Below are 22,996 nucleotides of genomic sequence, written 5' to 3'. Positions count from 1 at the left end.
TCTGCATTTTGAAATAATATTTTTATCATTATTTATTATTTAACGAAAGCATAAAGATGCTGATGAAGAAAGACAGTACTGTGCAGTATATGCTTTTACATTTGGATAATAAAGCATTTAAAGCATTTTGAAGATATAAGTCACCTGCATTTGTTTATTAGGCTACTGTGCAGTCTGACAAGTAACCGTAGCCTACAATACATACTGTAGTAAACATGGGAAAGTGCCTAATTCCTTAAATAAGGGAGAGCAGGCCATGTCTCTACTAGAGAATACGGGCATGCGGGAGACTGGGGTTCAATTCCCTGACAGGGAGGGAGGAGTAGGCTGTCCTTGTAAATAAGAATTTGTTCTTAAATGATTTCATAGTTGGAATGTCTTCACTATTATTCTACAATGTAGAAAAATTGAAAAATTGAAAAATTGTGGAATGAGTAGGTGTGTCCAAACTTTTGACTGGTACTTGCTTAATTAATTTGATTATTATTATGGTGTTTATATTCCAAGATAAGCGAAAAACTCTCTGGGTTTCTGTTAGGATGGAAAGGAAAATATGGAGTTGTACAACTTGACGATCGGCAGTACTGAGATATTTAGCTAAAGAATCCCTGTGTCGTGCAGGCAGGGCACGCTGGAAACCAGGGTTCAATGCCCCGACTGGGAGGAAGGAGTAGGCTGTCCTTGTAAATAAGAATTTGTTCTTATCTGACTTGCCTAGTTAAATAAAGGTTACACTAAGAGCATATCATTTCTGCACCCAAATTTTCTAATTCTAGTCTAACCAATACCCAAACAGAGATTAAGTGAAAATTAAAATCTCATTGATTTATCAAGACCAGTCCCCATGCTTGCCTCAGAGCAGCGTGAAATGCTGCTAAAATAGTTGTAGGCTTTTGCTTCAAATCCTACTGCTTCTATCTTCAATATGTTCTTTAAATAAATAAGACCTACACCACTTTTAACAGCACATTACTCAACACTAGTGAGACTTATGAGACCTATGGACAACGTTGTTCCAATATTTCTGTAATTCAGTGATATTTATTCCCATAGTAATTCGTTATGGATCCATAACTAAATAAACATCAGCATTTTGAAAGAGTATTTTTATGATTATTTTATTAACGAAAGCATAAAGATTCTGATTAAGAAATACTGTACAGTATAGGCTTTTACATTTGTCGATACAACAATGCAACAAATACATTGACCATCTCAGCAAGGTTTTACCTGTAGTCGTGGAGATGGGTGGAAGTGCGACTAAAATGTAGTTTAAATAAACATCCACATTTGAATGTCTTTTTTCTCGTTATTTTATTAACGAAAGCATATAGAAAGCATATAGATGTTGATGAAGAAATACTGTACTGCTGTTTTGAGTTTGGAGTACTTATGCATCAAATACATTGCAAGTTGAGGGATTTTCACTACAGTAGATGGGCTAAAAAAAAGTATGTTGTCTTTCTAATAGGAAACATTTGCATGATGGGCTACACCTGCTACAGTACTACAAGGGTTTGAAAACCTGTTTTCAAAATGCCTCCAGTTGTCCATCACTACTGTAATTAGTGTTTATATCTTGTTTTAATTCTTTATTGTAACCACAATGTCACACATAATTTGTATCTACCTTTCCAATTACTTTTAGAGTTTGGGATTTACAAATGCGCTCTTTTCATTATTAGTTTTTTTAAATGTGTTTGAACGTGCAGACTTTTTTTCTTTAAATTATTGTTTTATGTAGAATGCTACATTTTTGATCAGTTGCAATTGTAAGTAGGCCTAATAAAAAAATCCTACTTCTATTAGACTGGTAAGCCTCATAGTCTACCTCAGCCAGTTGTTATATTATATAGGTCTAGGCTCCAAAGAAATAGACTCCAATTAAACCCTCTTGTTATTTGTAAAGTCAAATTAAAATTAAGATAATTGTTGAAATGAATTGCTCAACTGGTGTAGGATTTCTCCGTCTGTTGGTGTGCAACACTTGCGTAACAAGTTAGCTATATTTTCAGCACCAGCCACTGTTCACCTCCTATTGATTGTGCTGTGGTTGTCGCTAGTTGTTTTTAAAATGTAACCTTTAACTAGGCAAGTCAGGTAAGAACAAATTATTATTTACAATCCCAGCCTACCCCGGCCAAACCCGGATGACGCTGGGCCAATTGTGCGCTGCCTTATGGCACCCCCAATCACAGTCGGATGTGATACAGCCTGTATTCGAACCAGGATTGTAGTAATGCCTCTTGCACTGAGATGCAGTGCCTTAGACCGCTGCACTATATGGGTGCCATGACCAATATAAACTCAGCAAAAAAATAAGTCAATTTTTCAGTACCCTGTCTTTCAAAGATAATTTGTAAAAATACAAATAACTTCACAGATCTTCATTGTAAATGGTTTAAACTCTATTTCCCATGCTTGTTCAATGAACCAAAAAACAATTAATGAACATGCACCTGTGGAACAGTCGTTAAGACACTAACAGCTTACACACGGTAGGCAATTAAGGTCACAGTTATGAAAACTTGGTCACTGAAGAGGCCTTTCTACTGACTCTGACAAACACAAAAAGAAAGATGCCCAGGGTCCCTGCTCATCTGCTTGAACATGCCTTAGACATGCTGCGAGGAGGCATGAGGACTGCAGATGTGGCCAGGGAAAAATTGCAATATCCGTACTGTGACATGCCTAAGACAGCCCTACAGGGAGACAGGATGGACAGTTGATCGTCCTTGCAGTGGCAGACCACGTGTAACAACACCTGCACAGGATCGGTACATCCAAACATCACACCTGCGGGACAGGTACAGGATGGCAACAACAACGGCCAACACCAGTAGGGTGAGAGAGGCTGAACTGAGGGCTTGTAGGATAGTTGTAAGGCAGGTCCTCACCAGACATCACCGGCAACAATGTCACCTATGGGCACAAACCCACCGTCGCTGGACCAGACAGGACTGGCAAAAAGTGCTCTTCACTGACGGGTCATGGTTTTGTCTCACCAGGGGTGATGGTCGAGTTCGCGTTTATCGTTGAAGGAATGAGCGTTACACCAAGGCCTGTACTCTGGAACGGGATCGATTTGGAGGTGGAGGGTCCCTCATGGTCTGGGGCAGTGTGTCACAGCATCATCGGACTGAGCTTGTTGTCATTGCAGGCCATCTCAACGCTGTGCGTTACAGGTACCCTTCCTGCAGGCTCATCCTGACCTGACCCTCCAGCATGACAATGCCACCAGCCATACTGCTCGTTCTGTGCGTGATTTCCTGCAAGACAGGAATGTCAGTGTTCTGCCATGGCCAGTGAAGAGCCAGGATCTCAATCCCATTGAGCATGTCTGGGACCTGTTGGATCGGAGGGTGAGGGCTAGGGCCATTCCCCTCAGAAATGTCCAGGAACTTGCAGGTGCCTTGGTGGAAGAGTTGGGTAACATCTCACAGCAAGAACTGGCAAATCTGGTGCAGTCCGTGAGGAGGAGATGCACTGCAGTACTTAATGCAGCTGGTGGCCACACCAGATACTGACTGTTACTTTTGATTTTGACCCTCCCCCCCTTTGTTCAGGGACACATTCTCCATCTCCTTAGCTATCATACTCGAATTACACTGATTTCAAAACTCAGTCTTCCAGAAAGTGGAGAGGAACACTTGTGCAGTTTTACTACGCAATACATATTTTTAAATAGACAGGGTTACCTAGACATACTGACCAGCTCAAATAGACAGAAGCATGCTATATGGCAGACCAATCCAAACTCATCTCTCGGCATGTCCAGCCCACTTATTATCTCAGCCAATCATGGCTAGCGGGAAGGTTGCTGGCTTTTTTTTTGTCTAAACCAACAAGGCTCTTCATTTAACTATTTTATTTGTATTTACAAGTTTGTTGTTAAGACACATTGAAGTTAATGTGTTCGAGAAGGCATTTCTGACAAAAAACATATTTGGATCACATATATACATTTTCTTAGTGTATCAGGTATTGTGTTTTGTACTTTGTGATAAAATAAAGAATTATATGTGCCTCATTTGCATATAAACTGAGTATACCAAACATTAGGAACACCTTCCTAATATAGAGTCTAATATAGAGTTGCACCACCCCTTTTGCCCTCAGAACAGCTTCAATTCTTTAGGGCATGAACTCTACAAGGTGTCAAAAGCGTTCCACAGGGATGCTGATCCATGTTGACTGCAACACTTCCCACAGTTGTGCCAAGTTGGCCCGATGTCCTTTGGGTGGTGAACCATTCTTGATACACATGAGAAACTGTTGAGTGCGAAAACCCAGCAGTTTTGCAGTTCTTAACACACTTCTTGGCTCCCGAGTGGCGCAGAGGCACTGTATCTATATCTATGCAAGAGGCGTCACTACAGACCCTGGTTCGATTCTAGGCTGTATCACAACCGGCCGCTATTGGCCCAGCTTTGTCCAGTTTAGGATTTGGCCATGGTAAGCTTTCATTGTAAATAATAATTTGTTCTTTAACTGACTTGCCTAGTTAAATAAAGTTTTTTTTTAACTACACTGATTGAAGTGTATTTAACAAGTGACATCAACAAGTGATAATAGCATTATACCGGCAGCAGAGTTGCCACCAAATTACTGTGACATCAATAAGGGATTATACATTTCATTTGGATTCATCTATTCAGTCTATGTCATGGAAAGAGCAGGTATTCTTAATGTTTTGCACACTCAATGCATATTTCCACACTGAGGTTGGAATAATACTTTGAAATTATGAACATGATGATACTACCCTTTTAGTGTAAGATCTGTTTGAATAGACCACCTGAAATTTCTGTCTGTTTTGGTGAGATGGAGTTTTGGCCTTCCTGGTGACATCACCAGGCGGTAAATTAGTTAATAGACCAATAAGAAAGAGAGTTCCAAACCTCTCTGCCAATAACAGTTGTGGGACTATAGTAAATGAAGAATCAATATTTTTTAGATTGAGTATTTATTGGGTCATTATGTTAGTATATTCTGTATGTTTGTAATAGTGTGTTATATCTGAAAATGTGTTTGTATTATAAATTGTATTTTAATGTTTAAGGACTCTTGGAAGATTAGTCCAAATGGAGACTAAAATAGATCTATATCAAAATCAAATAAAAAAACAGCTAGTTTCCAGTTTTCCCCTCCCCACTCAGACCACTCCTAGACAGTCCCAACAAAATTCTTGCTTGAGAAATTGCTCTTTGTTAAGATGCTATTTTTGGTTCTTTTGACCATTTTAATTGAAAACAATCACACTAAGGCACTTAATTCTTAACCAGAAATTATTTGATATTGGGACAAAAAATGTCTGTGTTGCCTTCAGTTCGAATTAACACCAGCCCTGGTGTAGAGGAACAGAGAGACTGTATAAATGTAGGTCCATTATCATTACCTTTTATTTTAAACCATTATCATTTCTACACAGTTTTGATGTGTTATTTGTCATTTAAATGTAGATTGAATTCGTTCTTCCCACCCGTGGGCCACATGTTTGACACACCTGCCTTTCCTCAATCTGTCATTTTCCCCAGGACAAGTGTTTCCAGTACTGGCCAGCAGAGGGCACTGTGACATTTGGAGACTACACTTTGGAGCTGAAGGGGGATGCACTATGTGACACTTTCACTCTGAAGGACATGGTGCTCACATATGGACCAGTGAGTTTCCTTCACATAAACAAGATACCTGATGTGCATTTTAAATATATTATTTGTTATGTAAGTCATTTTTGTCCTTGTGGATGACTGGGTTTGGTCCTCTAATCAATGGCTTTCTGCTATCTCAATTTGTGTCTTATCTTGAGCATGTCAAGTTCATGTTATGTTTATTTTTCATTATCAGGTATACTTATGTATGTAATGATGAAACACATGTTTCCAATCACCAGGAAAATCAGTCACGGCACGTCAGGCACTTTCATTTCCACGGCTGGCCTGAGATCGGAATACCGGCAGAGGGAAAGGGAATGATCGACATCATTGCTTCAGTGCAGAGACAGCAACAACAGTCTGGAAACCACCCTATTATAGTACACTGCAGGTAAGGAACGGATACTGTTAACACAAACCAAATCTGGGAGCCGCAAACACTCCCATTACTCTTTCAACTGACCTTTTTTTCTGACATAAAATATTAGGATCATACCAAACACAAAATTATGTTTCAAAGAATATAGATTACTTTTTACATTTTTGCCACTCTGTAATATTGGTTTCAATACATTATACAGTACATTTAGCCTTTGTAGACTCCTTTGTTTTATAGCCCAACTCTTTATAAAGACTTTGCTGTGAAAGCTATGATCAGAACGTACATAGCTCCAGGTGAAGTACTTCTAATGCAGCACGGCCCACTGGGATTGATCCAATCCACTGATTCACAGTCAATTAAAACCTCTCAAAGTGAAATCTCCTACGACTCCTGCTTTGATTAATCTGATAGAATGAGCTAACGACAGGAAATGGTGTCTTCACTCTCTCTCATATTCATTCATCAGGGCCTGTCTAAAGAGGGGCTTTTTAAAGCTTTTTCTCCTCCGCTGGGAATGGGGGCTTGCCCATTACAACCCCCCTCTCTCCTCTACCTCTCTCACCGGCATTGTAAGAACTGACTCAATCCAAAGAGGCTGAGAGAGCTACCAGACGCGTTAGTGTTAGTGTTATTAGTACTATTAGTCAAAGGTCACCTTTTTTCCAGCAAATTCTTTTCAATATAAATGGGAAAGACTGGGGTAAGCTGTAGGGTTCACAGTATAGCCCTATGACTAGGGGAATGGGAGACTAGGAATCTATAGATCCATCAACTCTACTGTTAGAGATCTCTCCTATCAACCACCAACTAGACAACTTCCCTGTGTTGTTGAGCACTAAGGAAATCCAGCACTGTAAAGACATATGTTGTAAAATTGGTGCCTTTCTTTGGCGCTCAATGAAGTGCAATCGGCATGATGGCGAACTGGTAGACCCCTGACAGTGTACGGAATGTAGTATACTCCCTTGACTCACGTTCAGTTCTAAGCACATATTAAAGGTCCTCTAATGGTAGTTACTGGGTTTTAGAGCAAGTGTAGCTGTAGATGCTGATGGTTCTGTCCTGGGTTTATTTCTCAGTGCTGGTGCGGGTCGGACCGGTACATTCATCGCCCTGAGTAACATTCTGGAGCGGGTGAAAGCAGAGGGCCTACTGGACGTGTTTCAGACTGTCAAGAGCTTACGCATGAAGAGACCACACATGGTTCAGACTGTGGTAGGTATTATATATTGTAGTATAAACACATTGTTTTTCATGGTAGGATACCATTTAGTCATAGAGATTCAATGCATGAGAGAGAGGTGAAATACATTCAAATTATCTTCGAAAGATTGACAATGATGCTTTATTCAAATATTGGTTTTCCAACTGTATTGTAAGTGATTTATGGTCATGTTGTTCGTTGTTTTTGTCGTTTCAGGAACAATATGACTTCTGCTACAGAGTGGTTCAAGATTTTGTTGACATTTTCTCAGACTATGCCAATTTTAAATGACAATATCTGCTATATACCCATGTATATTTCCACGTAACATATGCAATTTTGTCAGAACCTTCTTTTCTAAGCTCTTTCAAGCTCTTTTTACACTTTGCACTTACCCACAATACTTAAACATATTGTACCATATTTTATTATACAGGTAACTGCCAAAATAAGAAAATGAGGGATACAAAGTATATTGAAAGCAGGTGCATCCACACAGGTGTGGTTACTGAGTTAATTAAGCAATTAATATCCCATCATGTTTACGGTCATGTATATTCATCCATTGTTTTGGCTACCATGGCTATGCCCACGATAGGATGACAATGCCCCCATCCACAGGGCATGAGTGGTCACTGAATGATTCGATGAGCATAAAAACAATGTAAGCCATATGCCATGGCCGTTTCAGTCACCAGATCTCAACCCAATTGAACTTATGTGAGATTCTAGAGCGGCACCTGATACAGCGTTTTCCACCACCATCAACAAAACACCAAATTGTGAAATTTCTTGTGGAAGAATGGTGTCGTTCCAGACACTTGTAGAATCTATGGCAAGGTGCATTGAAGCTGTTCTGGCTCGTGGTGCCCAACGCCCTATTAAGACACTTTACGTTGGTGTTTCCTTTATTTTGGCAGTTACCTGTATATGTTTGCTTATCTGTCTGTTTGTTAAAAAGAGCCCAAATGAAAATGGATTATTATCTCTATTTAGTCACGGACGTTTCAACTAGCTTTGTCTCCTCAGCATTTGTATGTCAAATGTTTTTAATTGAAAACGTAAGACCAAAACCGGCGTAAAGGGTTTAATTGAATAGGGTCTCGGACTCAAGACAATACTGAAAAGTATGTTATTATGTACATACTGTGTGTATTAATTAAGTTATGCATATAATCTTTTTCTATTTATATAATGTAGAATTTTATGTACATTTTGAGTTGAAAAAATGACCATGAGATTGCCTTTCGTTGCCTGTGGTCTGTACTGTAAACATGGCACATACTGTAGAACTACTGCTGTTGTAAAAAATACACAACCTGTCATGAGAGTTTGTGACAAGTGACTTAACAAATTAACATTCAGTTTTTGGTGTGTATGTTGTCTGTTTCATCATAACAGTCTATTGAGTATCCAATGGAAAACAATCTATTTGGACAACTTTGAATTGCCATCCGTTTCAAACAGCAATTTTGATCTGACCTCACTAACAAATGGCTGTTCATATGTACACGGTTGTAATAACTTTTGTACAACTTTTTTTTTAAACTATGTTGGACCTTCCATTTAAGCATTTGCATGTTTGAATGAAACAGTGCCATACAAATATTAGAAAAAATGTTCTGATCAAGTTCAAATTGTCCCCAAGTGACTTCAACTTGTTTAATGTTTCTCAAGACTAACCTAAAAAGGAAGAAGATTTCAATACAATGAGTTGATTTTCATGATATCCTTATAGTGTATAGAGAGAGCATGATTGGGATTAAAGCAAATGATTATAATGCTCATATACCCCCCAAAATGTGTATTGAATGTATAGAGTTCTTAATTAGAAAAGTGTCATTTAGAGCCAGGCAGCAATTTTCCGCTTGGTAAGTATTTATAGCCACAGTGCTCTCATACCACTAAATAACTGGGTTATTGATAATAGTAATTGATTCATGGAAGTTTCAGGAAGATATTTTATTGAATTTCATCGTGCTGTAGTTTACTGTGAAATCTATATTTTAGCAATGATCATAAATAAATAGAATTTAAATTCAAATGACCTGGTTACCCAGTTATTAAGTGTTAAGGCACTCCACAGGGCTATCCTTTTCATGCCAAAGGTACATTTATGGATTCATAGCCGGTTAGGTAAAGATACAAGTGTAAGGATTATGTCTTCTTACAGAACATTTAGAATCAGTCTTGTGTACAGAGTATGAAATTGAGCCATAATGTAGCGCTCAAGCATCTTGTTCCTGTATATCTCTTGTCATAAGTCTGTATGAAGTTAATATTTCATTTGTAAAATCTGTCCGCAATAAATGCATTGAAAATAAACAAATTTGCCATTCATTTCTGAATATTTGTAAAAGATACAAAACATGGATATCAAAGTCACTTTTTTGTTGACTAGCAGATATTGTTTAATTTACAAACATGACATATTATTAGAATATGTACACCACCATTCAAGTTTGAGGTCACTTAGAAATGTCCTTGTTTTTGAAAGAAAAGCAACATTTTTGTCCATTAAAATAACATCAAATTGGATCAGAAATACAGTGTAGACATTGTTAATGTTGTAAATTACTATTGTAGCTGGAAACGGGCAGATTTTTAATAGAATATCTACATAGGCGTAAATATCTACATAGGCGTAAAGAGGCCCATTATCAGCAACCATCACTCCTGTGTTCCAATGGCATGTTGTGTTAGCTAATCCAAGTTTATAATTTTAAAAGGCTAGTTGATCATTAGAAAACCCTTTTGCAAATATGTTAGCACAGCTGAAAACTGTTGTTCTGATTAAAGAAGCAATAAAACTGGCCTTCATTAGACTATTTGAGTATCTGGATCATCAGTATTTGTGGGTTCGATTACAGGCTCAAAATGACCAGAAACAAAGACCTTTCATCTGAAACTCATCAGTCTATTCTTGTTCTGAGAGATTAAGGCTATTCCATGCAAGAAATTGCCAAGAAAGTGAAGATCTTGTACAACGCTGTGTTCTACTCTCTTCACAGAACAGCGCAAACTGGCCCCAACCAGAATAGAGTGGGAGGCCCCGGAGCACAACTGAGCAAGAGGACAAGTACATTAGAGTGTCTAGTGTCTCACAAGTCCTCAACTAGCAGCTTCATTAAATAGTACCCGCAAAACACCTATCTCAACGTCAACAGTGAAGAGGCGACTCCGGGATGCTGGCCTTCTAGGCAGAGTTCCTCTGTCCAGTGTCTGTGTTCTTTTGCCCATCTTAATCTTTTATTTTTATTGGCCAATTCTGAGATATGGCTTTTTCTTTGCAACTCTGCCTAGATGGCCAGCATCCCGGAGTCGCCTCTTCACTACTGACGTTGAGACTGATGTTTCTGGCCATTTTGAGCCTGTAATCGATCTCACAAATGCTGATGCTCCGGATATTCAACTAGTCTAACGAAGGCAAGTTTTATTGCTTCTTTCACTAGCACAACATTTTTCAGCTGTGCTAACTTAATTGCAAAAGGGTTTTCTAATGATCAATTAGCCTTTTAAAATTATAAACTTGGATTAGCTAACACAACGTGCCATTGGAACACAGGTGTGACAGTTGTTGATAATTATATTTACATTTAAGTCATTTAGCGGACGCTCTTATCCAGAGCGACTTACAAATTGGTGCATTCACCTTATGACATCCAGTGGAACAGCCACTTTACAATAGTGCATCTAAATCTTTTAAGGGGGGTGAGAAGGATTACTTTATCCTATCCTAGGTATTCATTCCTTAAAGAGGTGGGGTTTCATGATAATGGGCCTTTTAATGCCTATGTAGATATTCCATTTAAAAAATTGCCGTTTCCAGCTACAATAGTCATGTACAACATCATTAACAATGTCTACACTGTATTTCTGATCAATTTGATGTTATTTTAATGGACAAAAATGTTGCTTTTCTTTCAAAAACAAGGACATTTCTAAGTGACCTCAAACTGTTGAACAGTCGTGTTCACTGACTTCACCTCTTCACACATTATAAATATGTTTGTTTCCATCAAATGCAGTTTGAAGCTTATGCACTAAGCAGGTGCCATTAGTGACATTTAGTGTCCATTAGGCACTTAGTGTGTCACACCTGTGGAGAAGGGATTCTAATCCTGATGACACAGACTGTTCCATGTCTAACGACCCCTATAAAAGGGACTCATGATATTCCCACCACAGTGTAGGAAGGAATACACAGAACGGAGAAAGTATGTGATTCATATAAGTATATTTAAAATGGTTAACTAATGTGCATTTGTGGGTAGTTCATATATACTGTACAATGTGCATATTCAATAGGTAATCATTGCAAGATGATCGCAAACTTCTGCTTGATGTAAAAATACATTATTTTTGACAATCACATTTAGCTGGTATTTGACAAGCTTTCTTTCCAGCTCCCATGGATCTTAGCAACAGAACGGTCGTGCAGGTGGTGGTGTTGGCGTTGGTAGCGCAGGTCACGCTCTCTCAGCACTGGTCGTATGGCTGGCTACCTGGAGGGAAGAGAAGTGTTGGGGAGCTGGAGGCCACCATCAAGGCAAGTACTATTTACCTCTACCTGTAACTACTGTTACAGCTATGTCTATATGTGCATACTGTACATGTAATTGTCCTTTAAGGAAATCTACTGTGTCTTGAAAACCTGTGAACATTTAAATGTGGCATTTATAGGGATAGTTTGTGTGTAATATTAGTTCAAGAGGCCTTTTCAAGAGTATATTGGCAGTGTATATTAATTCAACTCTGTAAGGGTGTGGCACAAAGGGTATATGGGTAATAGCATTACAAATTCCTCCTACATATTGCTATCCAGATGATGGACACAGGAGGTGTAGTGGCTCTTCCTGAGGAGACAAGTGCACATGTCTCAGAGAGACTGAGACCATATGATGTAGTAAGTAGTCATATTAATTTATTAATTTATGAGGTTAGATATTGTATTCATTGTATTCCTAATGGCCAATTATTTATGTTTCATCTGAAGATGCTACATTTTCTCCTGGTAAAATATGTTGTAAACAATATACCAAAGTATCTGAAATAAATGTTTAGATAAGGCTGACAAATGGAAATCTTCCCTGAATTTAGCGAAGTGATACCTATAAATGTAGGGAGACAATGTTGCTCATGTCTGACACATCAGTATAATATAGATATACAACATAAAGTAGACTTCTGAAGTTAACGCTTTGATTTCCCTAGATATTGAAGAAATGGATGCCCCATAAATAAACAACTGAGACCATTATTCACAAAAGAAGCGAGAAGACAACATCAAGCAGACATACAGCATCACTATCAACATCAATGATGGAGCATCCAACTACAGTTCTGTCCACATCCAACAAACATCACATTTAGATTGATGTTATTTACTTGAAGTATAACACTTTAACCTTCTGTAAAATTGTAATAAAGAAGTGATTCAAAAGGAGAAGTATCTTTGTATGTCTATTGAACGTCCTTACAATACAGAAGCTTAAGTGTCCTATCCCAAATTTCAATTGATCAATTCGTGATCCATCCAAATCTTTAGGTGGAGTTGACAGACCATTAATTGATTATTAACATACATTTGCTTGCTATGACCGACAAGCATGATCAACTTGTGATACAACGATCGTAGCATGACAACAGCTGGTAATTAAGTCAATTTATAAAACATTGAAACAGGGGTTTATGTCCCTTTTGTAATTAGATTATAGATTATTGCTTGTCGGTCATGCATAATTTCAAAGGGAAAATCCACACTACCAGGACATTTGTTTCACCTCAAATTTCTGTGAGAGTATGTCACTTGTTGAATAATTGAATTTGCATATTTAAAAATAATTCTGAAATGTCATGAGGGTTGACATGTTTCTCATAGTTTTGCCAGGACTATAGGCATCACAAAAAGAAAATGTGTTCAAACTTTCATGTCGTTCAATAAATTGCTGTTAATTATAAAAATTGGAATTGCATATCAGGCAAGGAAAGGAATTAGCAGGGGCATATGTTTTAAAGAGAACTCATTTCTGGCAAAGCCCCACAGACAGGGTACCGTACTAATCGCGTAGTGTATTAGGGGCCCATGATTCATGAACTGTACTGACACGAGGGACACCCTACACTGTTAGCGTGTGGTTGTGATGCACACCAATGAACCCAGACCACTGGTACTTTTGGGAAAAGGTGAACCGTAAAAGCATGTAGAATTGGAAAGAAATAAAACCAATTTCCATTGCACTTTCAGAACAATGGTTATTCATTTGTGATACCTCATATTGTTAGTTTAATTTTCATGGTTCAATTTGCATAATGCAATACTTTTCTTTGATGGGGAAAGACTTATGTATTTTACTTTAAAAGCGTACTTTACTCATTTTTGTTGCTGGAGAACATGCTCCAACTATTGCAACTAAACACATCTATGATTTTGCCGGTTATGGTGAAGTTATGCCTCTTTTGCTTGTGTGATTCTTGGGTTATGTTTCTCCAGCTCATATATTGTTGTTTTTTTTCATACTTTTTCACTCAAGTAACACAGAATTGGTTCATGAGGCAGGTTAGTGGTATATATATTTGGTTAATATATGTTTAGGTCTACCCACACATTCATTGTATATTGTTCCAGTTGTAACCACCACCTTCTTAAATCCCCCTTGCAATCTTCTGTTTGAAAATATAACTTTCTTTTCCAGTTTAATTGCACATCTTTTAATGCATTTTTATTTCTTCTTTTTTTATCTGGTATCTATGTTTCCAAATTTGATTTAACCTCACTTTCTCCTTCCCAGACCCCCGGGTGGATATTCACTTTGTTTACCTCAAATTAAACTTCATATTGTTTACAACCTCTTAGTCCCTGAACATTTTATAGCATTTTGGATTTATTTATTTATTTATTTGTGGTAATGATTGGAGTGTTGGGATTCATTTCAATGTTGCCCTCATCTGCATGAAAATTATATAATTAACTTTTGATTAACCAGCTCGGCAGTTTGCTCCCCTATGCACACTGGTGACTGGTACCCACCGCATTCTAATGACTGTTTTCCAATTGAGGGGTGACCTTTTCATCAAAGACCTGCAACCGGAGTTAAACAACAGTGGCAAATAATCATAGTGGAGACAATGGTAGAGGCCGGCAGGCTAGGATGTCATCTTTAAATATAACAACAGAGATGAAAGCAACCTTATTGGGCTTTAGTGATGGTGGCGGAAAGCCAAGTGCTTGTTTGGTTGGCCATTGTTCAAGCTTTGGAGGTCACATCCATTGGCGCATTGAGAGGGAAAGGACAGGAAGGTAGAATGGTGCATTGTTACTTGTCCTCGCTCGGAGGGAATACTATTATGAAGGGCAATACATTTTGATTCTTTGTGCCATTTATTAATCTTCAAAACAATACTTTTTTTTTTTTTGATAATAGCTTCAGGGGAAGAAAAAAAAAGAGTCTGAAAACCCGTACATTCAAGGCTAAAGCATTTCATAGAAGTGTATACGTCAATCAAGTACATCCAACAAACATCCATAATTACATAATCAGTTTCGACGATTATCTACAGTATAACATATTGTCTCAATATGCTATTTTCATACATTCATCATTTAGACCAGTTAAGAATGAATGTATGATAAAGTTGTATTCCATAGTAGGTGACTTATTACAATGTCTCTTATTATTAACAGCTTGGTGAATATCCCATGAGGTAACTGTGAGACGGAATATGGAACTGAAGTTTCATGTGGGTAGTAGGCTACTATGTTCCCGCAGGCTATAGAGAGAAGCAAAGTCAGTCTTCAGAAAGAGTTTAAATGCCAGAAAGGTCTTGATACTTCAGAGGGTACTTAAAGGGATTTTAGCAACTCATAGTCAGGATGTCCATCAAGGAACTTGGGATGACAAGGTTATCTGGTGGTATGAGGATTTTGTGAAATCATTAGCCTATTTGATGAGACAGTCGATATTATTTGGGATTTCAACTACGACAGCGGTGCTGATTTAAAAAAAATAATGATTATGTTATTGTTATACTTTGGACTGTGAACAACGAAGCACCATTGCAATAATGTAGTTACTATGCCCAAAAAAAAAATGCTCAATGAATGAAAATGGTTTCATAATGTGCCACATATTTATGTTAACGTTTTGTCATATCCATATTTCCCCACATGGTGACACTCTTGAGCTGTCTGATTATGAATCTGGTCTATACCTCACACAGCACTTCAATCATACAAGTTGAACATTCCTCAAAATCAAACAAAGAATTCAATCAAACGACTGTCACTTCAACCGATTGCAACATGCATGTTGTATATGTTGTTGAAAACATGAAGAATACACACTATATATACAACAGTATGTGGACACACATAAAATTAGTGGATTCAGCTATTTCAGCCACTCCCATGACTGACAGGTTTATAAAATCGAGCACAAAGCCAAAAATTGGCAGTAGAATCACCTTACAGAAGAGCTTAGTGACTTTAAATGTTGCAATGTCATAGGATACCACCTCTCCAATAAGCCATTTCGGCAAATTCCTGCCCTGCTAGAGCTGCCCCGGTCAACTGTAAGTGCTGTTATTGTGAAGTGAAAATGTCTGGGAGCAACAACTGCACCACTGTGAAGTGGTAGGCCACACAAGCTCACAGAACTGGACCGCAGAGTGCTGAAGCGCATAAAAATGGTCTGTCCTCGGTAGCAACACTCACTACTGAGTTCCAAACTGCCTCTGAAAGCAACGTCAGCACAAACTATTCGTCGGGAGCTTCATGAAATGGGTTTTCATGGTCGAGCAGCCGCACACAAGCCTAAGATCCTGCGCAATGCCAAGCATCAGTTGGAGTGGTGTAAAGCTCTCCGCCATTAGACTCTGGAGCAGTGGAAATGCGTTCTCTGGAGTGATGAATCACACTTCACCATCTGTCAGTCCGATAGACGATTCTGGGTTTGACGGATGCCAGGAGAACGCTATCTGCTCCAATGCATAATGCCAACTGTAAAGTTTGGTGGAGGAGGAATAATGGTCTGGGGAATGTTTTTCATGGTTCAGGCTAGGCCCCTTAGTTCTAGTAAAGTGAAATCTTAACGCTATTCTAGACGATTCTGTGCTTCCAACTTTGTGGCAACAGTTTGGGGAAGGACCTTTCCTGTTTCAGCATGACAATGCCCCCGTGAACAAAGCGAGGTCCATACAGCAATGGTTTGTTGAGATCGGTATAGAAGAACTTGACTGGCCTGCACAGAGCCCTGACCTGAACCCCATCGAACACCTTTGGGATGAATTGGAAAGCTATCTGCGAGCCATTCCTAATCACCCAACATCAGTGCCCAACCTCACTAATGCTCTTGTGGCTGAATGGAAACAAGTCCCCGTAGTAATGTTTCAACATCCAGTTGAAAGCCTCCCTGGAAGAGTGGAGGCTGTTAAGGCAGCAAAGGGGGGAGCAACTCCATATTAATGCCCATGATTTTGGAATGAGATGTTCAACGAGTAGCTGTCCACATACCTCTGGTCGTGTAGTGTATTTTCAATTGTTGAGGTAGGGTTGCACTCCGCTTGCAATCCGTTTGAGCGGCACAGGATGCTGTTTTCACAGAAGGATTTGCAAAGCTGAACAAAAGTACATAAAATACGTACTATAAATACACATTTTCATTTCTTAGTTACTGTAACGACAGGCATTTGCTACAAGAGGAATTTTCTACGGCATACGGCAGTTATTACACTAGACTAGGCTCCTTTATACTTCTATGCTGCCAGGGAACCTTCCTGTTGAGAACCGAGTTCTATCCTTTGATCACAGAACAGTGTTAAAGCACTGGGAGAAGGAGTAGGTATGAAATATGAATGAATACAGCTGTGTTCTGATGGATATGTCTCAAAGTACCCCAGTAAGGCACTGCTAAAGGCAAGGAAATCTGTGTTTTGGAGATATTATCTTACCAGTGCGTTTCTTACAACCATCCTAATGTGTGGTAGTTTTTCAACGTATGTTAGCATTGTTTTGTTTACACATACAGTGCATTCAAAAACTATTAAGACCCCTTGACTTTTTCACATTTTGTTACATTACAGCCTTATTCTAAAATTGATCAAATGTTTTTTCAAATACACACAATACCCCATAATGACAAAGTGAAAACAGTTTTTAGAAATGTTTGCAAATGTATTACAAATAAAAAACAGAAGTACCTTTCTCAGACCCTTTGCTATGAGACTTGAAATTGAGCTCAGGTGCATCCTGTTTCCACTAATAATCCTTGAGATTTTTATTTGACTTGATTGGAGTCCACCTGTGGTAAATTCAATAGATTGAACATGATTTGGAAAGGCCCACACCTGTGTGTAAAAAGGAACGCCAGCCCGCTTGGAGTTGGCCAAAAGGCACGAAAAGGACTCTCAGACCATGAGAAACAAGATTCTCTGGTCTGATGAAACCAAGATTGAACTCTTTGGCCTGAATGCCAAGAGTCATGTCTGGAGGAAACCTAGCACCGTCCCTACAGTGAAGCATGTTGGTGGCAGCTTCATGATGTGGGTTTGTTTTTCAGTTGCAGGGACTGGGAGACAAGTCAGGATCGAGGGAAAGATGAACGGAGCAAAGTACAGGGGGATCCTTGATTAAAGCCTGCTCCAGAGTGCTCAGGACCTCAGACTGTGGCAAAGTTTCATCTTACAAAAGGACAACAACCCTAAGCACACATCCAAGACAACGCAGGAGTGGCTTCGGGACAAGTCTCTGAATGTCCTTGAGTGGCTTCAGCCAGAGCCCGGACTTTAACCCAATCGAACATCTCTGTAGAGACCTGAAAATAGCTGTGCAGCGACGCTCCCCATCCAACCTGACAGAGCTTGAGAGGATCTGCATAGAAGAAACCCCCCAAATACATGTGTGCCAAGCTTCTGGCGTGTAATCGATGCCGAAGGTGCTTCAAAAAATTACTGAGTAAAGGGTCTGAATACTTATATGTGATACATTTGCATACATTTAAAAAGCCTGTTTTTGCTTTGTTATTATGGGGTATTGTGTGTAGATTTATGAGATGATTTATTTTTTTAATACATTTTAGAATAAGGCTGCAACAACCAAATGTGGAAATAGGCAAGGGGTCTGAATACTTTCCAAATACACTGTAGATCAGACATGAAATGAAACATGACTGTGAACAACAGTACAATTCATTTTTGTTTGATTTTGAAATCTCTTTTAGACAAATGGAATATGAGTTTTAAGAACAAGCTGTAGTGCCAGAGTTCCTATATATGGTATGAGATCATTTAACAGCGGATGAGGTGTTTGAGGCGTTGTCACCACCGTGTGTAGCTTTTCATTTCCTAATGCCCATTAGAAGCTGTGACTCATTGGAGGGCATAAGTTAATAATGTACTGTAGAACTGATGATGTAATCTGAATAGCAACGATTAAAACATTCCCTAACCAGAAAATGTGGATTGATGGCAGGATTCGCGTGAAACTGAAAGCGCGAACCACTGCTTTTAATCAGGGCAAGGTGACTGGTAACATGACCGAATACAAACAGTGCAGCTATTCCCTCCGCAAGGCTATCAAATAAGCTAAGCATCAGTACAGAGACAAAGTAGAATCTCAATTCAACGGCTCAGACACAAGAGGCATGTGGCAGGGTCTACAGTCAATCACGGACTACAAGAAGAAAACCAGCCCAGTCACGGACCAGGATGTCTTGCTCCCAGGCAGACAAAATAACTTTTTTGCCCGCTTTGAGGACAATACAGTGCCACTGACACGGCCTGCAACGAAAACATGCGGACTCTCCTTCACTGCAGCTGAGGTGAGTAAGACATTTAAACGTGTTAACCCTCGCAAGGCTGCAGGCCGAGACGGCATCCCCAGCCGCGCCCTCAGAGCATGCGCAGACCAGCTGGCCGGTGTGTTTACGGACATATTCAATCAATCCCTATACCAGTCTGCTGTTCCCACATGCTTCAAGAGGGCCACCATTGTTCCTGTTCCCAAGAAAGCTAAGGTAACTGAGCTAAACGACTAAACGACATCATGAAGTGCTTTGAGAGACTAGTCAAGGACCATATCACCTACACCATACCTGACACCCTAGACCCACTCCAATTTGCTTACCGCCCAAATAGGTCCACAGACGATGCAATCTCAACCACACTGCCACCTGCCCTAACCCATCTGGACAAGAGGAATACCTATGTGAGAATGCTGTTCATCGACTACAGCTCGGCATTCAACACCATAGTACCCTCCAAGCTCGTCATCAAGCTCGAGACCCTGGGTCTCGACCCCGCCCTGTGCAACTGGGTACTGGACTTCCTGACGGGCCGCCCCCAGGTAGTGAGGGTAGGCAACAACATCTCCACCCCGCTGATCCTCAACACTGGGGCCCCACAAGGGTGCGTTCTGAGCCCTCTCCTGTACTCCCTGTTCACCCACGACTGCGTGGCCACGCACGCCTCCAACTCAATCATCAAGTTTGCGGACGACACAACAGTGGTAGGCTTGATTACCAACAACGACAAGACTGCCTACAGGGAGGAGGTGAGGGCCCTCGGAATGTGGTGTCAGGAAAATAACCTCACACTCAACATCAACAAAACTAAGGAGATGATTGTGGACTTCAGGAAACAGCAGAGGGATCCACATCGATGGAACAGTAGTGGAGAGGGTAGCAAGTTTTAAGTTCCTCGGCATACACATCACAGACAAACTGAATTGGTCCACTCACACAGACAGCATCGTGAAGAAGGCGCAGCAGCGCCTCTTCAACCTCAGGAGGCTGAAGAAATTCGGCTTGTCACCAAAAGCACTCACAAACTTCTACTGATGCACAATCGAGAGCATCCTGGCGGGCTGTATCACCGCCTGGTACGGCAACTGCTCCGCCCACAACCATAAGGCTCTCCAGAGGGTAGTGAGGTCTGCACAACGCATCACCGGGGGCAAACTACCTGCCCTCCAGGACACCTACACCACCCGATGTTACAGGAAGGCCATAAAGATCATCAAGGACAACAACCACCCGAGCCACTGCCTGTTCACCCCGCTATCATCCAGAAGGCGAGGTCAGTACAGGTGCATCAAAGCTGGGACCGAGAGATTGAAAAACAGCTTCTATCTCAAGGCCATCAGACTGTTAAACAGCCACCACTAACATTGAGTGGCTGCTGCCAACACACTGACACTGACACTGACTCAACTCCAGCCACTTTAATAATGGGAATTGATGGGAAATGATGTAAAATATATCACTAGCCACTTTAAACAATGCTACCTTATATAATGTTACATACCCTACATTATTCATCTCATATGCATACGTATATACTGTACTCTATATCATCTACTGTATCTTTATGTAATACATGTATCACTAGCCACTTTAACTATGCCACTTTGTTTACATACTCATCTCATATGTATATACTGTACTCGATACCATCTACTGTATCTTGCCTATGCTGCTCTGTACCATCACTCATTCATATATCTTTATGTACATATTCTTTATTCCCTTACACTGTGTATAAGACTGTAGTTTTGGAATTGTTAGTTAGATTACTTGTTGGTTATTACTGCATTGTCGGAACTAGAAGCACAAGCATTTCGCTACACTCGCATTAACATCTGCTAAGCATGTGTATGTGACAAATAAAATGTTGATTTGAATTAAGGGGGATATCATCACATTCACTTTTTGGAATGAAACATTAGTATATGCTGGTGACCTCGTACTTTTTAGACATATCCTTCTCTTGTTGCCCACTCTTTCATCTTTTCATCTTGAAATGCCAGCCTTTGGACCAGAGATTAGATAATGTCCCTGTACTGTTAGAGGGAAGCTCTGTGCCTGGCTTGATTACCCTTACTGACTGTGTGGCTGCCCCCATGCCAGGGCCAAACCACGCTTAGATCCTTTCAGAGATAGGTCATAACAGTAACAGTACTTACGTGATAATTTGGGTACACCAATTCCCATGACCCACTACATCTAACACTGGGCCCATGCCATAAACCTTCCTCCCAAGACTCTTCCACCTACGCTGGCCTCTATGGCATGTCCCCTAAGTATGTTTTAGCCCGTCGCTACACAGCAATTAGCAGTATATTGCAAGCTGTGAGGGAAGACAGAATCCCTGTCCACGTTTCAACTCCAGATCACGAGTCTCCAACCCGACTTCAAGGCAAGCCATGCAATTAGCCACATAATGATAATGTGTTATAGTGGAACAAAGATGGGGGGAAACCGTGCTGGGGTGAGGGCGAGGGGGATGCTAATAGGGGAGGGGGATATGGAGACAAAATGAATGGGATTATCAAACATACAGTATGCAGTGATGAATTACATTCTGGCCTCTAATTATCCATTCCTTTTATGTGTGGACCAACAGTGTGTTTTTTGTATACTAGCCATCTGTGGCCATTGGTCTTCAGATAGCACACTGGGGTTCTGGCTTTTATTTCTTGTAAGAAAGGAGTTCTAGAGGTAGCTCATGCAGCTAGGCCGCTGAGAAGAAAAGGGGAGATCCACTGACACGTCTCTCAGTTGACCTTGCACAGCTAATGAAACTCATTTGAATATATTTTGTATTAGTGCAGAAATATGAGCGATGTGAACCATTTTGTATGAATATTTGACCATTAGAGATGTTGTATGTCGATTCTATGTCCCAACATGTTTCAAATTACCCAAACTGTTACCACTATATCAGAGGTTTCAACTTCAGCTTGCCAATAGAAAGCGAAAAACAGACTGCCTTGCTCAGAACACTAAACACAGCTGTATTCACTGTGCTCTGAGAACAGACCGTTCTTCCAGTCTAGCATTGGACTTTATGGATGATATTATTTCACTGGGTGTTGTGCAAAACGAGCCCATTCCCCGGAGTGGCTGCAACTTCACCTTGGTGGGTTAATGCTGTGATATTCTGTGTATTCTTCACTCACTTCATTTTACTCAGAGCAAAGCCCCTGGAGATGGCTTATCGTGGAGCTGGAACAGGTGCACTCTAATTTACTCCTATTGCTTGGGGAGCCCAGGGGCCCCTGTAAAGAAAAAAGTAGCGATGTAGCTAGTGCACTCCACTGTATGCCACAAACAGCCAGAGAAAGAGCATTTAATGGAAAACGAGCAAACTGCTGCTTTTAGAAAAGATTTATCCTTAGAATGCGGAAGTTCTTTCCAAAATGTTCTATCTAATCATTTTAGTGAGCTACATTCACACAATACAGTCTGATTGTGTCCCCGTCCACCCACTTTTAAACAAATGTAAACTCCCAGAACAATGTAGAGAAAGTTCAGAGGAAACCATACATGGAAATGTATATTTTGTATATATGTATATTTTACACTTTATCCTACATGAGCACATCACACAAGACAAATTGGTGTGATTTTGTTTCCCAGAAACCAAACTACTCCCAATATTTTGATCTGCTAAATTGTCTTGATGTGACATTAGGAAGGTGACTTACAGTAGTAGTGGAGCTTTCTGTCCTATTGGCTTGTATCACAGTGTTGATCCTATTAGGCAACAGACAGTCTGGGTTATGGCCTATATGCTTTTCAGCGGGGAGAAAAGGTTTGGATGTCGTGATTATTCTCCAGTGCTTTCAGAATGAGCAAAGCTTTCAAGTTAGAATTTAGTTTCCAATTCCTTCTCTTTAAGGAACCATGGATTCGAAGAGTAGAGCTGGTTTGTTATTTGTTCGGTATATTATAGGTCTGAATTCAGTCAGTATTTTTGTTT

At 40.0% G+C, this 22,996-nt stretch overlaps 2 protein-coding genes across 6 annotated transcripts in view; both read left to right on the top strand.

The window, feature by feature from the left end:
* LOC118369740 (receptor-type tyrosine-protein phosphatase epsilon-like) overlaps positions 1–9,563 on the top strand; it is a 50,221-nt gene extending 40,658 nt beyond the window's left edge. For all 4 annotated transcript variants that reach the window (XM_035754398.2, XM_035754399.2, XM_035754400.2 and 1 more), the window contains 4 exons: positions 5,538–5,663; positions 5,894–6,045; positions 7,116–7,251; positions 7,457–9,563. In XM_035754398.2, coding sequence (XP_035610291.1) covers positions 5,538–5,663; positions 5,894–6,045; positions 7,116–7,251; positions 7,457–7,531 — 489 coding nt within the window. In that variant the 3' untranslated portion in view covers positions 7,532–9,563. The remainder of the gene's footprint in view (positions 1–5,537; positions 5,664–5,893; positions 6,046–7,115; positions 7,252–7,456) is intronic.
* A 1,869-nt stretch (positions 9,564–11,432) lies between these two features.
* Positions 11,433–12,685, top strand: gnrh3 (gonadotropin-releasing hormone 3). 2 transcript variants are annotated; one of them, XM_035754691.1, is made up of 4 exons: positions 11,433–11,457; positions 11,647–11,789; positions 12,066–12,146; positions 12,455–12,685. In XM_035754691.1, the coding sequence occupies exons 2-4, from the start codon at positions 11,652–11,654 to the stop codon at positions 12,482–12,484; spliced, it is 249 nt and encodes an 82-aa protein (XP_035610584.1). In that variant the 5' UTR covers positions 11,433–11,457; positions 11,647–11,651; the 3' UTR covers positions 12,485–12,685. The 2 variants fall into 2 exon arrangements, with proteins under 2 accessions (XP_035610584.1, XP_035610585.1); XM_035754692.2 differs by having other exon boundaries at positions 11,438–11,457; positions 11,635–11,789.
* Positions 12,686–22,996: the final 10,311 nt, after the last annotated feature.

Source organism: Oncorhynchus keta, chromosome 36 (genome assembly GCF_023373465.1).
Source record: "Oncorhynchus keta strain PuntledgeMale-10-30-2019 chromosome 36, Oket_V2, whole genome shotgun sequence".
Taxonomy (NCBI): domain Eukaryota; kingdom Metazoa; phylum Chordata; class Actinopteri; order Salmoniformes; family Salmonidae; genus Oncorhynchus; species Oncorhynchus keta.
The sequence above is the reverse complement of the archived record's forward strand: the minus strand, read 5'-3'. Positions and strand labels throughout refer to the sequence as shown.